Source organism: Dromiciops gliroides, chromosome 2, assembly GCF_019393635.1.
Source record: "Dromiciops gliroides isolate mDroGli1 chromosome 2, mDroGli1.pri, whole genome shotgun sequence".
In the NCBI taxonomy this organism is placed as follows: Eukaryota; Metazoa; Chordata; class Mammalia; order Microbiotheria; family Microbiotheriidae; genus Dromiciops; species Dromiciops gliroides.
In genome coordinates, this window is record NC_057862.1 from 541660400 (window position 1) to 541681700 (window position 21301).

Consider the following 21301-nt stretch of genomic DNA (forward strand, 5'->3'; position numbering starts at 1 on the left):
AGGCAGAGAGGCCAGAAATTTATTCTCTGAGAAACATGTCTTTCATTTCTATTATTGGGAACTCTGTTTCCCTTCCCAAGTAAGGATATCCAAATCTTGATTTGGGTTTTTTTTTTTTACTATTCACATATACATTTAAGGCTTGACATACCCGATTTTCATTAGACCCAAATTTAGGCCAAAGGACAGAACCTCCCTTGTGGGGAACCCCAGCCCATATTAGGCAACAATATTTTATCATTCTCTTTTTGCATTTTCCTCTACACTTCAAATTTATCCCAGATTTCTAATTTGTCTCCCAAAGGGCTATCTTTGGGAATTTTGAGGAGGTGTACTTTCTTCCTTTTCTGTATCACTAGAGGTGGCATTCCCCATCTTACTTAGTTCCTTCAACATAGTCTTTAATGAACCTGTTGAATTCTTGAGAACCACCCCCACCTGGCACATTGCTTGGCACACCTGCCTACGGACTGTGTCTGGCATACTGCTTGGCATGCCTGCCTATGGACTCTAACCTCCTGGCACGCTGCTTGGCACACCTGGTACCTACGGATTCAAACCACCTGGCACCTTGGCACACCCAAAACCAAGAAAGAGAATCCAGGAACCCCAGGATCCTGCATCAGAGATGTCACGAATGCCCCATGCTGTTCAAAGCTTTATCTAACATAAATTATCTAACATAACAAAACATTCTAAAAGTTACCCTCCTCTACTTCTCTTGAAACAAACTTGAGATGTTAAAAACTTCCCCAAGCCACCCACAAAGTCCATAAAGTTATACTTAAATGGGGAAAAAAGGGGGCAGTTAGGTGGTACAGCAGATAAAGCACTGGCCCTGGATTCAGAAGGACCTGAGTTCAAATTCAACCTCAGGCACTTGACACTTACTAGCTGTGTGACCCTGGGCAAGTCACTTAACCCTCATTGCCCTACCCCCCCCCCCCCCGCCAAAAAACCCACACACAACATTAAATACTATGAGGCTACGGTAAGTATAATACAAGATCTAGCAGCTTCTACATTAAAAGACAGAAGGACGGGGGCGGCTAGGTGGCGCAGTGGATAAAGCACCGGCCCTGGAGTCAGGAGGACCTGAGTTCAAATCTGGCCTCAGACACTTAACACCTACTAGCTGTGTGACCCTGGGCAAGTCGCTTAACCCCAATTGCCTCACTTAAAAAAAAAAAAGTATACATATGAAAGGGTATCAAAATCTTTTTAAAGAGAAATAGTAGGGGGCAGCTAGGTGGCACAGTCGATACAGCACTGGCCCTGGATTCAGAAGGACCTGAGTTCAAATCCAGCCTCAGACACTTGACACTTACTAGCTGTGTGACCTTGGGCAAGTCACTTAACTCCCATTGCCCTGGGGGGGAAAAAAAGAGAAATAGTAGAGTGAGGGGATAGGATAAGGGAAGGATTCTTAGAAGGGGTTCAGATTAGGGAGGCAGTAATTAGACATTAATTAGACATCTGAAGAATCGAAAGAGGGAGAGAGATAAACAATGAGGAAAAATAGGATGGAGGGAAATATACAACTAATAATTATAATTTTGAATGTAAATGGGATGAACTTGGCCATAAAATAGAAACAAATACCAGAATGATTTAATAACCAGATTTTAACTATGTTGTTTACAAGAAACACATTTTAAAATGAGAGATACCCATAGAGTAAAAATAAAAGACTGGAGTAAAATTATGCTTCAACTGATGCAAAAAAAAGTAGCAATCATGATCTCAGACAAAATTAAACTAAAATATGTTTAATTAAAAGAGATAAGGAAACTACATATAGTAAAAAGGTACCATAGATAATGATGTAATATCAATACTATATATGCACCAAATCCTATAGCATCCAAATTTTTAAAGGAAGAGCTAAATGAATTACAGATGGAAATAGATAGCACAACTATAATAGTGGGAGACTTCAACCTTCCTCTCTCAGAACTAGAAATATATATAAAAATAAATATGAAATCGAGTTGCATAGAATCTCAGATAAGGTAGATATGGTTGATACCTGGGGAGAATTGAATAGTAATAGAAAGGAAAATGCTTTTTTTCTCAGTAATACATGGTACACCTTTACAAAAATTAACCATATATTAAGCTATGAAAACTTCATAGTTAAATGCAGAAAAGCAGAAATATTAAATGCATTCTTTTCAGGTCATAATTCAATAACAATATATTTGATATGGGACCATGAAAACAGACTAAAAATGAAGACTAAATAACCTAATCTCAAAGAATGAGTGAGTTAAAGAACAAGTCATAGAAACAATAAATAATTTTATTTAAGAGAATAATAATAATAATGAGGCAATATCCCAAAACCTCTGGGATGCTGCAAAAGGAATAATGAGAGGAAAATTTATGTTTCTAAATGTTTGCATCAGTAAATAAAGAGCAGACAAATTAATTGATTATATAGGTTTTTTAAAAATAAAAATTATATAGTTTTTTAAAACTCAAAAAAGAACAAATTAAAAATCCCTGATTAACACCAAAGTGGAAATCCTAAAAATAAAGATGAGATTAATGAAATTGAATATAAGAAAACCACTGAATTAATAAAATTAGAAGTTGATCTTATGAAAAACTAAAATAGATAAACCATTGGTTAATATGATTTTAAAAATAGAGAGCACACCAAGTTGCTAGTATCAAAAATGAAAAGGGTGGATGTTCCACTAATGAAGATGAAATCAAAGCAATTATTAGGAGCTGTTTTACCCACTTATATGCCAATAAATTGAACAATTTAAGTGAAATGGAAGAATAGCTAAAAAAAAAAAAAGAATTCTTACAAAACATGAATTGCCTAAATTAACAGAAGAGGAAATAAATATCTAAATACACCTATTTTAGAAAAAGAAATTGTTTCTGGCTAAAAAGAGCTTCTTAACAAACAAAAAAAAAGCATCAGCACCAGATGAATTTACAAATTAATTCTATCAAACATTTAAAGATCAACTAATTTCAGTAATAAATAAATTATTTGGAATAATAAGCAAAGAAGGAGTCCTACCAAACCCCTGTTATGAAATAGATAACATGCTGATACCTAAATCAGAAAAAGCAAAAAAAAAAAAAACCAAAGAAAATTAAAGACATTTTCAAAAATGAATATTGATGCAAAACCCCTAAATAAAATACTAGCTAGGAGATTACAACAGTATATCACAGATATAACAAAAATCATATGATTATACTAGTAGATGCAGAAAAAACTTTTGACACAGTACAACACTCATTCCTACAAAAAACACTTGAAAGCATGGGTATAAATGGATTTTCATTAAAATGATAAGAAGCATCAATCATTAGCCAGCATTATCTGTAGTAGGGATAAGCCAGAAATCTTCCCAGTGAGATCATGAGTGAACCAAGGATGTCTGTTATAACCAATTTTATTTAATATTGTTTTAGAAGCACTAGCACTAGCATTAAGAGAAGAAAAAGAAATTGAAGGAATCAGAATGGGCAATAAGGCAATAAAACTATCTCTTGTAGGATGATATGATGGTATATTTGAAAAATCATAGAGATTTAACTAAAAAGCTAGTTGAAACAATAATTTTAGCAAAGTAGCAGAATATAAAATAAACCCATATAAATCATCAACATTTCTGTTTATCACCAACAAAACCCTTTAGGAAGAGGTAGTAAGAGATACCACATTTAAAATAACTGTAGACAGCATAAAATATCTTGGAGTATATCTGCCAACATAAACCCAGGAACTACAAGAATATAATTACAAAACACTTTTTATACAAATGAATTCAGATTTAAATAATTGGAGAATATTGATTGTTCATAAGTGGACTGAGCCTATATAATAAAAATGACAATTCTACCTAAATGAATCTGTTTATTCAGTGCCATCTCAATTAGATTTCCAAAGAATTATTTTTTTGAGCTAGAAAAAATATTAACAAAATTCATTTAGAAGAACAAAAGGTCAAGATTACCAAAGGATTTGATGAAAAAATATATAAAGGAAGGAAGTTTAATAGCTCTTCTAACACTGTATTCTTTTTCCATTAGGTCGAATAAAATATTCAGAGCAGATATATGATGCATGCATGGATACATTCGATTGTCTTCCTCTTGCTGCCCTCTTAAACCAGCAGTTTCTATGTGTACATGGAGGACTGTCTCCAGAAATCAGTTCTCTAGATGACATTAGACGAGTAAGTAGCCATTCCCCTATATTATCTACTAGTCTTATCTATTAAATCATGGATGGGTGGTAGTTGTTTCCATTTGTGCTGATGGGAGGAATATCTATACTGAGAGTAATAGAAATGAAAAAATTCACAGATCATTTGCATATTATAAGTAAGATTATTGTCATCATGTTGCTATTATTTTACTGTTGTTTTTATATGAGTTATGCTGTGGGTTTTACAGGATGTTCAGGGAAGACTAGTATCTTTGGTATGAAGACTGCTGAGTCCCTTTTCAGGGCTGCTTTCCACCTTTGGTGTCCACCTGCCACCCAGCTTTTACCTGTGGTTCTAAGAAGCTGCAGCATGCCTTCATGGCTATTGGAACAAATTGTTCTCATCTGTCTATTTGGATTGGGAAGTCTTCACATGCTTGGGTAGACATTCCTCTAACTCACCAATGGGTTTTTAGCCAATGGTTTTACCAGGGTGTCGCCATTGTACTTGCTACCGCAGGAGGCTAGTGTCCTTAATACTCTCTTCTCACTGAGTTTTTTTGATATTACTCTCTCTCTCGGTTTCCCTCCTGCCTATCTGATTTGCTGTATCTTCATCCAGGGTAGCCATAGGTATCCCACAGAGTTCTGCACTAGTCTTTTTTCTCTTTTTCCTCTATGCTATTTTTCTTAGTGATCTTATTAGCTCCCATAGATTTAGTATCATATTCTGTGCTGATGATTCTCAAATCTATTTATGTAGCTTTAACTTCTCTATTGATTTCCTCTAATAGACATCTCAGTTATCTGTTAGATTTCTAGAACTGGATGTCCAATAGACATCTTAAACTTAGCCTGTCCAGAACAGAACTCAGTATCTTTCCTCCCAAGCCCTCCCATCTTCCCAACTTCCCTATTTACTTCTAGGGCATCTTCCCAGTGATACAGGCTCAAAACCTAGGTGTCATCTTTGACTCACTGCTTCTTACCCACACATTCCCATATCCAGTCTGTTGCTAAGGCCTGTCAGTTTTACCTTTTTAACATTTCTTGTAATATGCCTCCTTCTCTTCTCTGACACTGCCCCGACCCTAGTGAAGTCCCTCATCACCTCATGCCAGCACTATTGTAACAGTCTACTGATTGGTCTCCCTACTACCCCCTCCCTCCCTATTCCAGTCCGTCCTTCATTCTGGTGCCAAAGTGGTTTTCCTGGAGCACAGGTCTGACCATGTTACCATCTCAGTATACTCTAGTGGCTCTCTATCAGATATAAAATGCTCTACTTGGTGTTAAAAGCCTTGATAATATGTGTCATATATCCCTCTTTCCAGGTTTTTTATTCCTTGCACACTCCCCCTATATACTCTGATTCAGTTATACTGACCTCCCTCCTCTAAAAAACACTCCATCTCTAGACTTTGGGTATTTTTATTGGCAGTCCTTCATGCCTGGAATTCTCTCCCTCTTCATTTCCTCCTTGTAGCTTTCTTGGCTTCCTTAGAGTCCTAGCTAAAATCACCTTCCATAGAAAGTCTTTTGATCTCTCTTAATTCTAGGGTCTTTCTTCCATCGATTATTTCGATTTTATCTGGCATATAGCTTGTTTGTACATAGTTGTTTGCATGTTGTCTCCTCCCTTAGAATGTGAGCTCTTCAAGGCAGGGACTGGCTTTTGCCTTTCTTTATATCCCCCGCACTTAGCACAGAACCTAGCACATAGTGGGGCTTAAACATTTATTTAGTGATTGACTGATGAGCCCCTATAATGCTTAGGACCCCATGAAAGGAGAGGGGTTGGGATGTTAGAGGGAATTAATTTAAGACCTCTTATGCCTCAATTTTCTCAATTGTACAATGATGATGACTGTTATAACTAAAATGGCAGTCACCAAAAACTCTAAGGTGCTATAACTTGTATTAAAATATCTTATCTAAATAAAAAGAAAACTCCATGCACCCAGCATTTATCAGATGGAATAAAAGAAGGATCAGGAGGGATAACCATGAAAGAGAATAGATGTGGATTCTTATTGCCCCAAGGAAATTGTAATTTTATCTTCTTTAATAAGAAAATGGAGGTAGCTTTCATTTTTTGTGTTCTTTTTACATATGAACTTTGTTGGAAATTGCTATTTACTTTTCTTATACTAAATAAGGGGAAGTAGAGTAATTGCTTGACTTACAAAATACCAAAAATCATTTGTTTTCATGGTTTTCTTTGCCTTTTATGTGCCTTCTAGTTAGACAGGTTTAGGGAACCTCCAGCTTTTGGACCAATGTGTGACCTGCTTTGGTCTGATCCCTTGGAGGAGTATGGCAATGAGAAGACCATGGAGCACTTTAGCCACAACACTGTCCGAGGGTGCTCCTACTTTTACAGGTAAACATGTTTATAAAGTTACAAAGTAGGGTTGTAACAACAATGGTTTTTGTATTCAGATTTTGTAAAAAGTAAATTATTAAGTCCAGTAAAATAGATGCATTTTAATATTTAACATATTACATTTAATATGCTACATTATTCAGAGTTTAAGTTGTCAACCATAACCATAAGTCAACTTCTCTTTTTCCCTTTTTCTGAACTCTTCTAATGTAGTTTTTTGGTGAACTGAGCATTATTCAGATAACTCTTTTGTTTCAACTTTTTGGGTGAAATGTTTCTAAAACATGTTAGTTATGTTCTTGTCTATGGTAGGTTGAATCTAATTAAGGATCCTTCAATGTCTCATGACAATCCAAATATCTGATCATTTTTCGGTACTATAGATAAAGGTATGAAGTGTTATTTAGACATTTATTAAACCCAGAACATTTGGAGTTATTATTCTTGGTGGTTTTTATTAAATCCATGGTTTAATCGTAGTCATTAGCTGTTGCTGTCTTAGAAAAAAAAATAGGGAGAAAGGTAGCATGAAATTTAAAAAACAAAAAATAACCTAGAATTATATCCAATTCAGTAATGCATATCCTAATCAATATTCTTTTATCTTCATATAATTAGGCCAGAATGAAACACTGATAAAAATCTGCAGATAAGCCAGAAGCTTAATTTTAAGCAATACTTTGAACATTATTCTCCCAACTACCTTTTTTTTTTTTTTACTGGTTGTTTATAAGTGACAAAATGGGATCATTTCCCTTTTCTTTGGATGATTTCCACCTTCTTTCTCCACCCCATGCACGTATCTAGTGAAGATGCTAACATGGCCCAGACGTTGAACAACATGAAGACAAATAAAAAGAAATTTACCCACTAAATAAATTAGACCGCAAGTAGTCTCAGATAAATTGTATTTCTGCTCTGCTTCTCAAGCCCCAAATATTCCTCCTAGATAAATTTGACACCTGAAGATAACCATTTTAAATTTACTATCCTTCACTAGGATAGTATCAGATTTTTATATTTCTTTCTAAAATACAAAGCCTTTAAAGGCCATGTTCTGATGTTGGTACTTTACACATGGTTTTTAAGTGGTTCTTTTATTTTTTAGTCCTTTGATCTTTACTTTTTTGACAGAGTGGAAGTGAACTTCCCAAAGTTATTGTGAAAAAAATGATCTGTAAACTTTCAGCTGCTAAATAATTTAGGTTGCTAAATAAATAGGAATACTCGTTACTCAGTTTAAGTATTTATCCATTGACAAGCTTCTTTCAAGCATTGTGCTATCTGAAGTGTAATGATTTTGAAAAAGTTCAGTATTCATCATGCTTGCTATATACAAGGCATTGGAAAGATAAAAATAAAATGACACAGTCGCTGCCCTTAAGTGTTTACAATCTAGTAGAGAAAAAAACATAAATAAGCATAAGGCAGAATCTTGATAAGTGCAGAGGAAAAGTCAGTTAGAGAGACATAGTTTAGGATGAGAGAGAAACATTATTTCTAGTGGTTGAGATAGGGGTGAAAGAAAAAAGCAAGGAGGAAAGTAGCATGAAAGTCAGGTTTAAGGAATTTGTGCACCCAGGCAAGGCTTGAAAACCATACCTCTCTAGGGTAATTTATCATTATACATATATACACACACACACACACACACACACACACACACACACACACACACACACACACACACACACACACACACACATTGATGAGTAACTAACTTCTGGTATCAGATTTTGTACATTTATAAAAAGTCATATTAAGAATTGTCTCACATAATGCCTCCCCAGGTAACCTAATTAATTGTCTCTGGGTGGTACCTGAGCTGGACCTTGAAGGAAAGAACTTCAATCCATGGAGATAATACATATGGGGGGAGCCTTTTCACAAATGCAAATTGCTGGGAAAAGACTAAATAAACAATTAACAAACATTAGTGCCTGCCGTTTTAGACAACAGAGATAGAGAAGAAAATATTAAAGAATCTCTGCTTTCAAGGAGATTACATTTAAACAAGACAACACCAATAAATATAAGCAAAATAATGATAATAAAAATCTTCTTATCTCTTATTCCCTTCCACATAACTCTGCCATTTAGTGACACTGGCTTCCTGACTGTTCTATCTCTCAACTTCAGACATTTTCTCAGCTTCTCCTCTCATGTCTGATGTTCTCTCCTTCCTCATCTCTGTTTCCTCACTTCCCTGACTTTCTTCAAGTATCAACTAAAATCCCATCTTCTGCAAGAAGTCCTTCCAAATCCCCCTTAATGCTGGTGCCTTCCTTCTATTGATTATCTCCAGTGTATCCTTTATATTTCTTGTTTGCGTACTGTCTCCCTCAGTAGACCGTGAGCTTCTTGAGAACAGGGACTGTTTGGAGCTATAGTTTTTTGTTTGTTTTTTCCTTTTCTTTGTATCCCCAGCACTTAGTAAGGTACCTTGCACATATTAGGCTGAGTGACTGACTACAAATTTCTGGTTAATATAGATATATGAAATGTCCTAGTGGAGCCCAAATCTCCCACTTTTACTTCAGCAATGATCTTAAAAAGAATACAAAATTGAACAGTGACCAAGAATCCAGTCAGCTCCTTCATCCACCTCATGTTTGAAGAGAAAAGACAGCCAGAAGCTATGAATACTAGATGAGAGGGCCTGCCAGAGAAACCAGCATGAGCACAGGTAAACAGGGGAATCCCAAGGAGGGATTGAAGAGAATTGCAACATTCTGAGTAGGGAAACCCCAACAGGGACAGAAAACTGCAGAAGCATCCTGACTGGAAACAGCTAAACACAGTTCTGAGCACATACACCTGAGGAAATGGAAGCTGATGGCAGGAATCCAAGAAAACAAGGTCATGATCAAAAAGGGCCTGTCTGTCCTATTCAATAATGTGTGAATGAGTGGATCTTAATCTTAACACAAAGACCTAAATTGGGAACTGAATTTGAAATATGAATAAACAAAAGATGACACAGAACACTATCAAATAATACAAGTCAAACAGTGACCCAGAGATAAACCCACAAGAAGAGAACAATTCCATAATAACTTCGAGCAGAACCTCAGGGGGGAAAATGGCTTTAACACAAGGACTATGGAAGTACCTGGAAGAAATAAATCAATAAATTTCTTTTAATGGAACTATAGGTGAAATAAGAGCTTTGGACAAAAGAATTATAAGGAGAATAAATAGCTTAAAACAGAAAGTAAAAAACTTTACCCAAGTATCAGACTCCCTGAACTTTTGAATGGATCAAACAGAACTGAATGACCCTCAGGAGAAAGAAATATTAAAACAAATTCAAAATATTGGGAAAACAGAAGAAAATATAATATATCTACTATCAAAAAGTTTTAACCTATAAAACAGTTTAAGGAGAGACAATTTAAGAATCATCAGACTCTATGCAAACCACAACTTAACTTTCTTCTTTACTCCCCCTCCCTATCCCCCCAAATAAGTTTGGATCTCACATTTTCAGAAATCATAAATGCCGCATAGATTCTAATAACACCAGAGGGCAAAATGAAAACAGAAAGAATCCACTGGCCACTTCCTGAAGGAATCTCCGAAATGAAAACACCCCAAAATGTCCTAACAAAAATCCAGATCTTATAGGTCAAAAAAAGTACTGTGAGCAGCTAGAAAGAAAGTTTAAATACTAAGGAACAATAGTCAAGATCACATAAAATGTAGCAAATTGCTAAAGGAATGAAAATCTTGGAATGTGATATTTGAAAAGGCAAAAAATAAAAGCTAACAGCCAAAACTAACTTGTCCTGCAAGACTGAGGACAATCTTGGAGGGAGGAAAAAAAAAACAGGTAATTAATGAAATAGATGAAATTTAAGCATACCTGATGAAAAGAACAAAGCTGAGTAGAAGTTTCAGATGCAAATATAAAAATCAAGAGAAACATAGCAAAATAAGTAAGTACAGGGGCAGCTAGGTGGTGCAGTGGATAGAGCACCAGCCCTGGAGTCAGGAGTACCTGGGTTCAAATCCGGCCTCAGACACTTAACACTAGCTGTGTGACCCTGGTCAAGTCACTTAACCCCAATTGCCTCACCAAAAAAAAAAAAAAAGTAAGTACATTTGAGCCATTTGAAGGGGCTAAATAATGATGAGGTACTTCTAATAGAGGAAGAAAGATATGTGTCCCTTCAGAATGCTAATGACTTCAAGGTTGATAAAGGGAATTAAATAAGATGAACAGAGGGATTGGGGGTGGTTTGGTTCTATTTTCTTGGTCTTGAGAGGAAAGAAAAGGGAATATGCTAGAAAATAAATGAAGGAGAAATGGACAGAACTTATTTATTATAATTGGAGCATGAGATGAAAAGTATAAAAAAATGGAAGAAAGGTGGTTGGATGTCAAATGAACTTAACTCATCTTAACTAAATAAAGGACAGTTGAATAATCAATAAAGAGCCTTTGAGGAAAGGATTCAAACTTGAATGATGACTAAATAACTTTAAATTTAAAGAATTGCTGACTTAAAGAACAAATCATAGAAAAAATATATCACTTATTCAAAGAATATGACAAAAAGAAAACAGCATACCAGAACTTTTGGAATGCTGCCAAAGTATTTCTTAGGGAAATTTTATATATTGAAATATTCCTTTTATCAACAAAAGAATAGATCCAAAATGAAAGTAAAAACCCATTGAATTGATAAATCAAAGGAGCTGAATTTTTTTTTGAGGAACTAATGAAATGGATCAATCAATCAATAAACATTTATTAAATGCCAACTTTGTGGCAGACACTGTGCTAAGTGCTAAAAGAATAGGTGAATCATTAATCAGTCAGATTGGGGGGAAAAGGAAAACCAAATTGCCAGTATCAAAAATGAAAAAGGAGAATTCACAAATGAAGTAAAGGGAATTATTAGAAACTATTTTGTCCAATTTTGACCAATACAATTGATAAATTAATGAAACAGACATTTACAAAAATAAAATACTCATTGACAGAATGAGAAATAGATAATTTAAAAAACTAATCTTAGAAAAAGAAGTTGAACCATAAATGAACTCCAAGGGAAAAAAGCCCAGGTCTAGATAGATTTATAAGTGTATTATATCAGACATTGAAAAGACAAATAATTCCAGTAATGTGTAAGCTGTTTGCAAAAATAGAAAAAGAAGGAATCTTATCAAACTCCTTTTATATTGCAGATATATTATCTTGATAGCCAAATGAGGGGAAAACAAATTAGAGAAAATTATAGCTCAGTATCCCTAATGAATAGATATAAACAATGATGATTAGTCTATCATCAAAGAAGTCACAATGAAAAACTATAACAGTTTTATCCTATGACCAGGTTTTTATACCAGAAATATATGAGTCACTATTAAGAAAGGTATAAGTATAATATACCATGTAAATAGTGAAAACAATATGAATCATGATTATATCAGTAAAGAGAAAAAAGATTTTTCAAAAAATACAATACCCATTTCCATTAAAAATCAGGGACAAATGGACCTTTCCTTTATACTACAATTTGTTGTTCTTCAGTTGTTTCAGTGATTCCCAACTCTTCATGACCCCATTTGGGTCTTGGCAAAGATATCATAGTGGCTTGCTGTTTCCTTCTCCAGCTTATTTTACAGATGAAGAAACTGAGGCAGACAAAGGTTAATTGACTTGCCCATAATAGCTATTATGTGTCTGAGGCTGGATTTGAACTCAGATCTCCAAGCCCAGCGCTCTATCTGCTATGCCACCTAGCTGCCCAAGATATTATAAGTAGCTACCTAGCTAGCTGGATAAAACCTAAAGTCAGCATTATTTGTAATTGGGAAATGCTAGAGACCTTTCCAATAAATATTAGGGTAAAGCAAGAATGCCCATTATCATCAGCATGATTTGATATAGTGTTAGAAATACTAGCCAAAGAAATAAGACAAAAAGAAATTAAGGGAATAAGCAAAAAAACAAAATTAGCACTTTTTGTAGGTAATACAATGATTAATAGCCTAGTTAGGGAACTCTGGAGATTCAATTTAAAAGTTGACCTTAATGAAGTAGTAATATATAAATAAGCCCACACATAGTATTAAAAAATTAAGACATCATATATCTCTCACAGCCATGTGTAGATGTATTCTTAACCAAAGAAGAGATAGAAGCAATTATAAAAGATAAAGTAGGGGCAGCTAGGTGGCATAGTGGGTAGAGCACTGACCCTGGTTTTAGGAGGACCTGAGTTCAAATCCGGCCTCAGACACTTAACACTTACTAGCTGTGTGACCCTGGGCAAGTCACTTAACCCCAGTTGCCTCGCCCCCTCAAAAAAAAAGATAAAGTAGATTATTTTGATTACATGAAACTGAAAAGCTTCTGCACAGAAAAAAAAAATTAATGCACCTAGGATAAGAAAGGAAACTGCCAAATGGGGGAAAAAGTCGTTATCATATATTTTTATAAGAGTTTGGAATCCAAGATACATAGAAAATAAATATATATTACTAACAGCCATTCCCCAATAGATATATGGCCAAAGGATATGAACAAATAGTTCTCAAAAGAAGAATTGCAAAGTATTCACACCACATGAAAGAATGATTCAAAACACTAATAATAAGAAATACAAATCAAAACAGCCTTAAGTAAGGCTTCACCTCACACTCTGCAAACTAGAAAAGATGACAAAAAATAGCGGTAGTCAGTGTTGGAAGGTTGTAGAATGATAGGCACTTTAATAATACTTTGTTAATAGAGCTATGTAGTGGTACCGTCATTTTGGAAAGCAACTTGGAATTATGCAAATAAAGTGACTAAAAAGTTCACAGGCTTTGAACCAGAGGACTCCTTTATTGGGCTTATATACTTCTAAGAAGATCCCCATATACTTCAAAATATTTATAGCATCACTTTTTGTGATAGCAAAAAATTGGGAACAAAGTAGATGCCCATCGATTGGGGAATGATTAAACTAATTGTGGTATGTGAATGTAAGGGAATGTTACTGTGCTGTCAGAAATGATGTGTGTGATGAATACATAGAAGTATGGAAAGATCCACATGAACTAATGCAGAGTGAAGTAAGCAAAGCCAAGAAAACAATATACACAATAGCTACAATGTAAATGGAAAGAACCAATGACACAACAAAAATCAGAAGTGATTATTAACAAAATTGTAAAGATCAAGCAGTACTCAAGAGAAGAGATTTGAGAGGATGCCTCAAATTCACCTCTTCATGGAGGTGGCAGTTTCACAGGTCTTACACAATGGACATATTTTTTTATTTTTTTCAATGTATTGATCAGTTGTGCTGTTTTTTCTTTTCTTAAAAAAAAAAATGAACCCACAGAAATCTACAGCCTTTATAATACCAGCAAAACTCAACAGAAAGAGATAGGAGTAGAAATTGTATTCAAAATTTCTATAGAATGTATTATGAGGACTTAAGAAAAATTATTAGATCTGACATTTAAGAGAGCATTAGTAATTTTGGAAAGGACAGTTTGTGTTGACTGATGTGGTGTAACGTCAGATTGCAAAGGGTTAAGGAGTTAGTGAGAAGAGAAAAGGAGGCTGAAGATATTGTGAAGTTTTCTTTTTCCTTTTTAAAAAGTATATAAGGGGGGCAGCTAGATGGCGCAGTGGTTAAAGCACCAGCCCTGGATTCAGGAGGACCTGGGTTCAGATCCGGCCTCAGACACTTGACACTTACTAGCTGTGTGACCCTGGGCAAGTCACTTAACCCCAATTGCCTCACTAAAAAAAAAAAAAAGTATATAAGGAACCCTCCTAATTTATATATTTTATTTGGAATGATTAAACCAAGTGACCAGAATATAAATTGATCACATACAAAGATCTTGTTGAAGTTATGCAATTCTTCCTTTGTTAAATGTTTAAAATCAAAGCAGAGGGGCAGCTAGGTGGCACAGTGGATAGAGCACCGGCCCTGGATTCAGGAGGACCTGAGTTCAAATCCGGCCTCAGACACTTGACACTTACTAGCTGTGTGACCCTGGGCAAGTTACTTAACCCTCATTGCCCTGCCCCCCTAAAATCAAAGCAGATTGATTTAATCTCTCTGGGCCTCAATTTGTAAAATTGTGGGGTTGTACCTCTTGACAGAAATGATGGACTTGGTATAGAGTAGCAAATGGTGAAATTTGTCTTGCTTGACTATGTTTACTATAAAGATTTTTCCCGTCTTGGTGTGGGGGAGGAAGAAAATAGACTTTTTATTTTTGTTGATTGAAAAAATAAGTTTTAAAAATTAAATGAGAAAGATGGATTAGATAGCTTTTAAGATCCCTTCCGCTTCTAAATCTTTGGTGATTTTTATCCCATTGCACCTAACCCTGAAAATAATTGTTTTAGCTCAGAATTGATATATTTTCTACAAACTTTTTTTTTCAGTTATCCTGCAGTTTGTGAATTTTTGCAAAGCAATAGTTTGTTATCAGTAATCAGAGCCCATGAAGCTCAGGATTCCGGGTAAGTCATACTAGAACTGCATCGTGTCCCTGAAGAATTTTTCCTTTTAACAAGACAGACGAGCTGTCATTTCTTTTTCAGGTATCGAATGTATAGGAAGAGCCAGACAACAGGCTTTCCATCACTCATTACAATTTTCTCTGCCCCAAATTACCTAGATGTCTATAACAACAAAGGTAAAGGAATATGACATGGTTTGGATTGAGTTTGATGGGTAATATGTGAATACTAACTTAATGTTGTATGGGAATAACCTACTTCAGGGACATGGGATGTTAATTACTCTGCTGTATATCAACAGTACCTCAAAAATTGCTGGGCTGGAACCTCAGGACAGGGACATGAGTAATGAAGGTAGAATCTCATTTGTGTTCCAGAGGCAAAATTCAAGAAGAGTATATGACTTGGCTGTAGAAATCTTAGTGTTAGTCGTTGCACTTATTGGGCCCTCTCAGATTGGCTTCAGCATAATTTATTATTTTCAGGGCTAATGTCATCTATTTTTAAGCATTACCTCACCCAGAATAAGTCATCTCTGGTATTGTAATACTTCTGAATTGCCGAGCTGTTCTTGCCTGTTCTTGAATTCCCAGAAGGTGGCATCATATAGGTGCTGTTATGCTGATCTCAGTTCCAGTCCCAGCTCCATTACTAGCTGACTGTGTGACCTTGGGTGGCCTTTGTTTTCTTCATCTCTGAAAATATAGGGTTTGGACTGGGTGATCTGTGAGATTTATTCCCCTTCTAAAATCCTGTGATTCTGAATTTCATGTGTGTTTTATCAGGATAAGGGCAGCTAGGTGGCAGCAGTCAATAAAGCTCTAGGGGCCTGGAGTTCTTCCTGAGTTCAAATCTGGCCTCAGACACTTAACTAGCGGTGTATCCCTGGGCAAGTCACTTACCCTGTTTGTCTCATTCCTTATCTGTAAAATGATCTGGAGAAGGAAATGACAAAACTATTCCAGTATCTTTGCAAGAAAACCACCAAATGGGGTCACAAAGAGTCAGAAACTACTAAACAACAAAATTTATCAGGACAAAAGACATCTTAGTAGGGGGCGGCTAGATGCGCAGTGGATAGACACAGCCTGGAGTCAGGAGTATCTGAGTTCAAATCTGGCCTCAGACACTTAACCACTTACTCTAGCTGTGTGACCCTGGGCAAATCACTTAACCCCCAGTTGCCTCACTTAAAAAAAAAAAGACATCTTAGTATAGTGGAAAGAAGTTGGTCTTGAAGAGCCCTAAAGATCTAGGTTCAAGTTCAGGTCGTGACACTGGGTATGTGACCTTTGGCAAGCTTCTCAACCTCTCAAAGCCTTGGAAACTCTCCTAATTGTAGAAACGGTAGAGGAGGTGCCATTCCTACATCAGCCAAATCACAAGTCCAAGCACTTTCTTCTTGTTCTCTCTATCAGAGCAGGGACTCCTCTGAGCTCTGGATCTTTCTGAGTACTTCAGTTTGTGTACAAAGTCATCTATTTCTTAAAATAACAGACAAAAACTTATAAATGTACATAAGTGTTGTTTCTCAAAGTTATCAAATAGGAAGTTACACACTATTAGCAGTGCTGTCATTGCTCAAAACATTTCTGGAATTGCCCTTGGAGCTTTGAACACATTCTTTTGAATATCCTGGAAAAGTTTCATTCTTTGCGGGTGGATTCGATTTTGGACATAGCCAAAGTTATTCATAGCAAAGTCTGATGAATAAGCCAAGCAGTACAGTTTCAAAAATAAAGATAAAAATTGAAGTATAATTTTAACAGTGGAAACTGATTTTCTTGGGGTGGGGGTGGGGGCGTTTTAAAATGACTTTAGAGAGTTTCCAGAAATGATTGAGCAGCGCAAGCATTGTTGGATAAATGTATAAAAAGGTAGAATGGTATCATGTACTGAGCATTGGTCTAGAAGTTAGAAGACCGGGGTACAGATTTAGGCTAGATTTTGACAGTTATTCATGTGACTTAAAGCACATGGTTTTGTACTTTTTTAACCTTAGTTCTTCTATCTTTACTTAAACCTTGCCAAAAATACTTTATCCCTGGCCATCCTCTCCAGTGCTGGGGGCTCTTTCTTCACCCAGCCACCATTATCTACCATGATTCCTTTCATTTGTCACCTCTGTCTTCCTTCATTTATCTATAGCATCCAGTTCAAATCTTTGTCGCAGTCTTCTTCTGGTCTCCAGGTTGTTTCCCTTCCCATTAATGAAGAGATCAGCATTTTGCTCAGCCATTTGAGATTTGATAACCTCAATTTATGGTAGGCCTATTCAGAAGTTCTATGGTCTTTTTCAGTGTGGCATTCAGCAGCAAAGATGTAAATCAAAATGGAGAAAGAAAGTGACAAGGATAACCAGGTTGTACTGACAAAGTGGGAACAGTGGTGGAAAAAAGAGAGCAGAGGATTAAGGATAAATGATGGCAGCTAGGTGGCCTCAGTGGATAAAGCACTGCCCTGGATTTAGGAGGGCTTGAGTTCAAACTGGCCTCAGACCACTTGACACTTACTAGCTGTGTGACCTGGGCAAATCACTTAACCCTCATTGTCCCGCAGAAAAAAAACCCAAACAAAAATAAAACAAACCAAACAGAATAAATGGATGGCATATATTGAACAGCCATAAAGTTCAGACTGAAGAGGGAGAAGAGTGAGGCCAGAGAGGGTGGTGGACTGGTAAGACAGAGAAAGAGAAAGAGGGACTGGAGGTGATAGCCATGAGGATGAGAATAACTTAGGAAGAATAAAGCACAGAGACAGATGGAAGATACAGAGTTATGAACAGAGAGAACTGTTGTAGAGTTCTGGTTTACAAAGGTTACAGAATTAGGGTTGACAGCGAAGATTAATCTCCAGTGGGGTACCGAAGTGGAGTGAAGGTCTTGGTAATGGGAGTTAAGGAGGTTGATGAATTGAACCATGTTATTTAAGGTTTCTACCCTTAATCCTTGGCTTCATGCTCAGAATCTTCAGTCTCACAAATTACTTCAAATACATTGGCTAAATCTTTGTTTGGGGTTTGTTTTTGTTTGTTTGGTTTTTTTAAGTGAGGCAATTGGGGTTAAGTGACTTGCCCAGGGTCACACAGCTAGTAAGTGTTAAGTGTCCTGAGGCCGGGATTTGAACTCAGGTACTCCTGACTCCAGGGCCGGCCGCTCTATCCATTGCACCATCTAGCTGCCCCACATTGGCTAAATCTAATCCCTATTTCTCAGTCCTCATCTTACTTGACCTTATCTGCATATTTGAGAAGTCCACTTCCTTTTTTCTGATGGACATCTTTATCTAGGTGTCTGCAAACATCTCAAATTCAGTGTCTCAATGGAACTTTCTGTATACCCTCAACCTATCCTTCTTCCAAACTTCCCCATTTCTGTTGACTGCATGACCACCCTTTGAGCCTTTCTTTATTCTTCCCTGCCTCTGACCAGCATCCCCTCTCTCCTCCAATACAGTCAGTTTGTCAAGTCTGTCCCATCCCCTTTTCTCTACTAACACAGTGTCTATCCTAATATCACCGCTGGCATAAAGTAGCCAACTAATTGGTCTCTCTCTTCAGTGTCTTCCACGCAGCTGTCAAATTGATATGCTTGGAACACAGATCTGACCATATCATGTCCCAAATTAGAAATCTTCAGTGGCTCTAGGATAATCCCTCAGCCTGACATTTAAAGTCTTCCATAATCTAGTGCCCACCTATTCCTTCTTTTCTCCCCAATCATATACTCTGTGTACCAGTCAAACTGTCCTCCTACCTATTCCTCATATGTGACATTCTATCTCCACTCATTTGGTCCTGTGCTTGCACCTCTTAGAATCCCTGGCTCTCTTTAAAGCACAGCTCCTTAACTTCCTCTTCTCCAACCCTGTAATTAGTATTTTTTCCTTCCTGAAGTTACTTACCTGTGTACATGTTTCTTTCTAGTAAACTACCTAAAGGGAGGAATAGTTTTGTTTTTGCCTTTGTAACCCCCGCATCTAGCACAGTGCTCACACATAGTAAGTGCTCAATAAATGTATTTAGAATTGAATTCCATGACACTGTTCTCTACTAGTTCTTTTATTTTTCTGACTGTTCCTTCTTAGTTCTTTTTGCTGGATCATTTATCTTCAGCCACAGAGCTATAAGCCCAAAAATAATATCTCTAGCACAGTTTTCCATACTGGAGGTGGGAAAGTCTGAGACCCTCTAAGCCGTGGTATGAAGGAGTGGTCAGAATGACTGAGTATCTTCCAGTACAATTCCCACATGACCACATTTCTAAAAATTGGAAACAGAGTTAAATAAAAGGCAGCAAAAGCAAGATTAACACAGCCAATTTGTTGTAGCTAACAGTAAATGCAGCAGAAGAATTATTTGATCTGGTTATGCACAAATAGAATCTACTTGCATCTGCCCCGGATGAATGTTTACTAGAGTATATCTATCACTGGCACTGTCAGTCTTTGTAAATGGTTTTATGAAAAAGTGGAGAGACTGGCTACTAGCATTGTTACTATGATATTTAGTAACCTGTGCCCTGTTGTCTCTCTTGGTGATCAACAGCAGAGGGTCCTGCGGTTCAGTCATTGTTTCTGTGTAACTCTCAATTTTTATAATCCTATTCTCACTCTTGAATCCTCAATCACACGTTCCTGCTGTGCGTCTCCTCCTGGGTATTCTGTTGACCTCTCAAGACTGAAGACATCTAATTACATTCTCTTCTCTCCTAAAAACTTCTGTTGAAAAGATCCACTATCCAAAAACAAAAGAAAGGAAGGAAGGAAGACAGAAAGAAAGAAAGAAAAGAAAGAAAGATCAACTATCCTCACATTCAGATCCATAACCTTGGAGTTATCTTTGACTTCCATTTATAGTCTTGTCACTAAATCAATTCTACCTTCACAAGTAGAAATCCCACACAACCGCTTCCCTCATTTGCCCCCAATCAATTACCTCTCATTCACAGTACTGTGATAGCCTATTCTTGGTAGTCTCTATTCCTATTCCATCTTCCATATAGCTCCCAAATTAATATTTCTAAAAATATAAATCATAACTGTGTTAGTCCCTACCTCTTTAGTGGCTCTTTATTACCCTAAGGATAAATGCAAACTCATCAGGCTGTATTTAAATATCTCACCAGTCTGGCATTACTTCATATTACTCTCCTTTACACATTTTGCATTACAAGGCCAAACTGGCCTACTAGCTTTTCAATCAGTCAGTCCATTTTTATTAAGGCCCTACCATGTGTCTATGATTTATTAAGTACTTTCTATATGTGAAGCACTGTGCTAAGTTCTGCTGAGTGTGCCAGCAGAAAAGTGAGAAAGTCCCCCGCGTCCCAAGAAACTTAACCTCTAATTGAAGGAAAACAGCACGTAGAAAAATGTTCAGCTACAGGGTAGGTAGAAAGGCCCAGGGTTATCCTAAGGGGGCAGCATGTCTAAAGCTCATTGCACGTGTCCATTTCTAAGTTTAGGCTTGAGGCCTTTCCTCACCTATCCCTCTCCCTCTCCCCTTCTCTTTCTTTTCCCCTCCCTCCTCTCCCTCCCTCTCGTTTTCCTCCCCTCCCTTCTTCCTTGCTTCTCCTGTCCTGCTCTTGCTTCTTCCGTATCTGTTTTTTCATACACACAAACAAGAGGGTGTGCACCCTTTCCTCCTCCGCAAATTAGTTTCTATTTCCTAATGTAATAACTAACATTTATATGACTCTTTATGTAGTATCACTTAATCCTCCAAACCATCAAGGGTAAGTGCTTCACATAGTATATTTCTATTATTTTTAAAGGGCAATACTCTTTAGATGTGTGGTTTGGTTGTTTTTTTTTTCAGGCCTGGTCTTTTTTAATCACTTCTCATTTGTCAGTGGGAGAAGTTATTTTTTTTCCATGGAAAATAATTGAGCATAGGAATTTTTCAAGATTGAATTCTTTGTTAGTGAACTACATACACAACTTATTTAGTTAAGTACTGGGACACTTTTTTAGAAGGAGCTTCTATTCGCTTCAGTGACTCACTATCACTGTACTTTTAAAAAAATATCAGTTATTGCAAGAATATAATCACGTTATAAAAATTTGAAAGAGGCAACAAGTAGTGTCTAGAAAGCTGACGCTCAGAATCAGAAATACCCTGGTTCGAGTCCCACCTTTGATACACTGGCTTTGTGACCGTGAGTCACACAACGTCCCATGGCTTACCCATTTACTGCCCCAGAGGACTCTCTAAGATTGTTTAAGTTTCAAATCTGTATTGATAGAGGAG

At 36.6% G+C, this 21301-nt stretch overlaps 1 protein-coding gene across 3 annotated transcripts in view; it reads left to right on the forward strand.

The window, feature by feature from the left end:
* The window catches only part of PPP3CC (protein phosphatase 3 catalytic subunit gamma), a 107041-nt gene that overhangs the window by 73165 nt on the left and 12575 nt on the right, over positions 1-21301 (forward strand). For all 3 annotated transcript variants that reach the window (XM_043981456.1, XM_043981455.1, XM_043981457.1), the window contains exons 5-8: positions 4063-4208; positions 6424-6563; positions 14971-15048; positions 15130-15224. In XM_043981456.1, coding sequence (XP_043837391.1) covers positions 4063-4208; positions 6424-6563; positions 14971-15048; positions 15130-15224 — 459 coding nt within the window. The remainder of the gene's footprint in view (positions 1-4062; positions 4209-6423; positions 6564-14970; positions 15049-15129; positions 15225-21301) is intronic.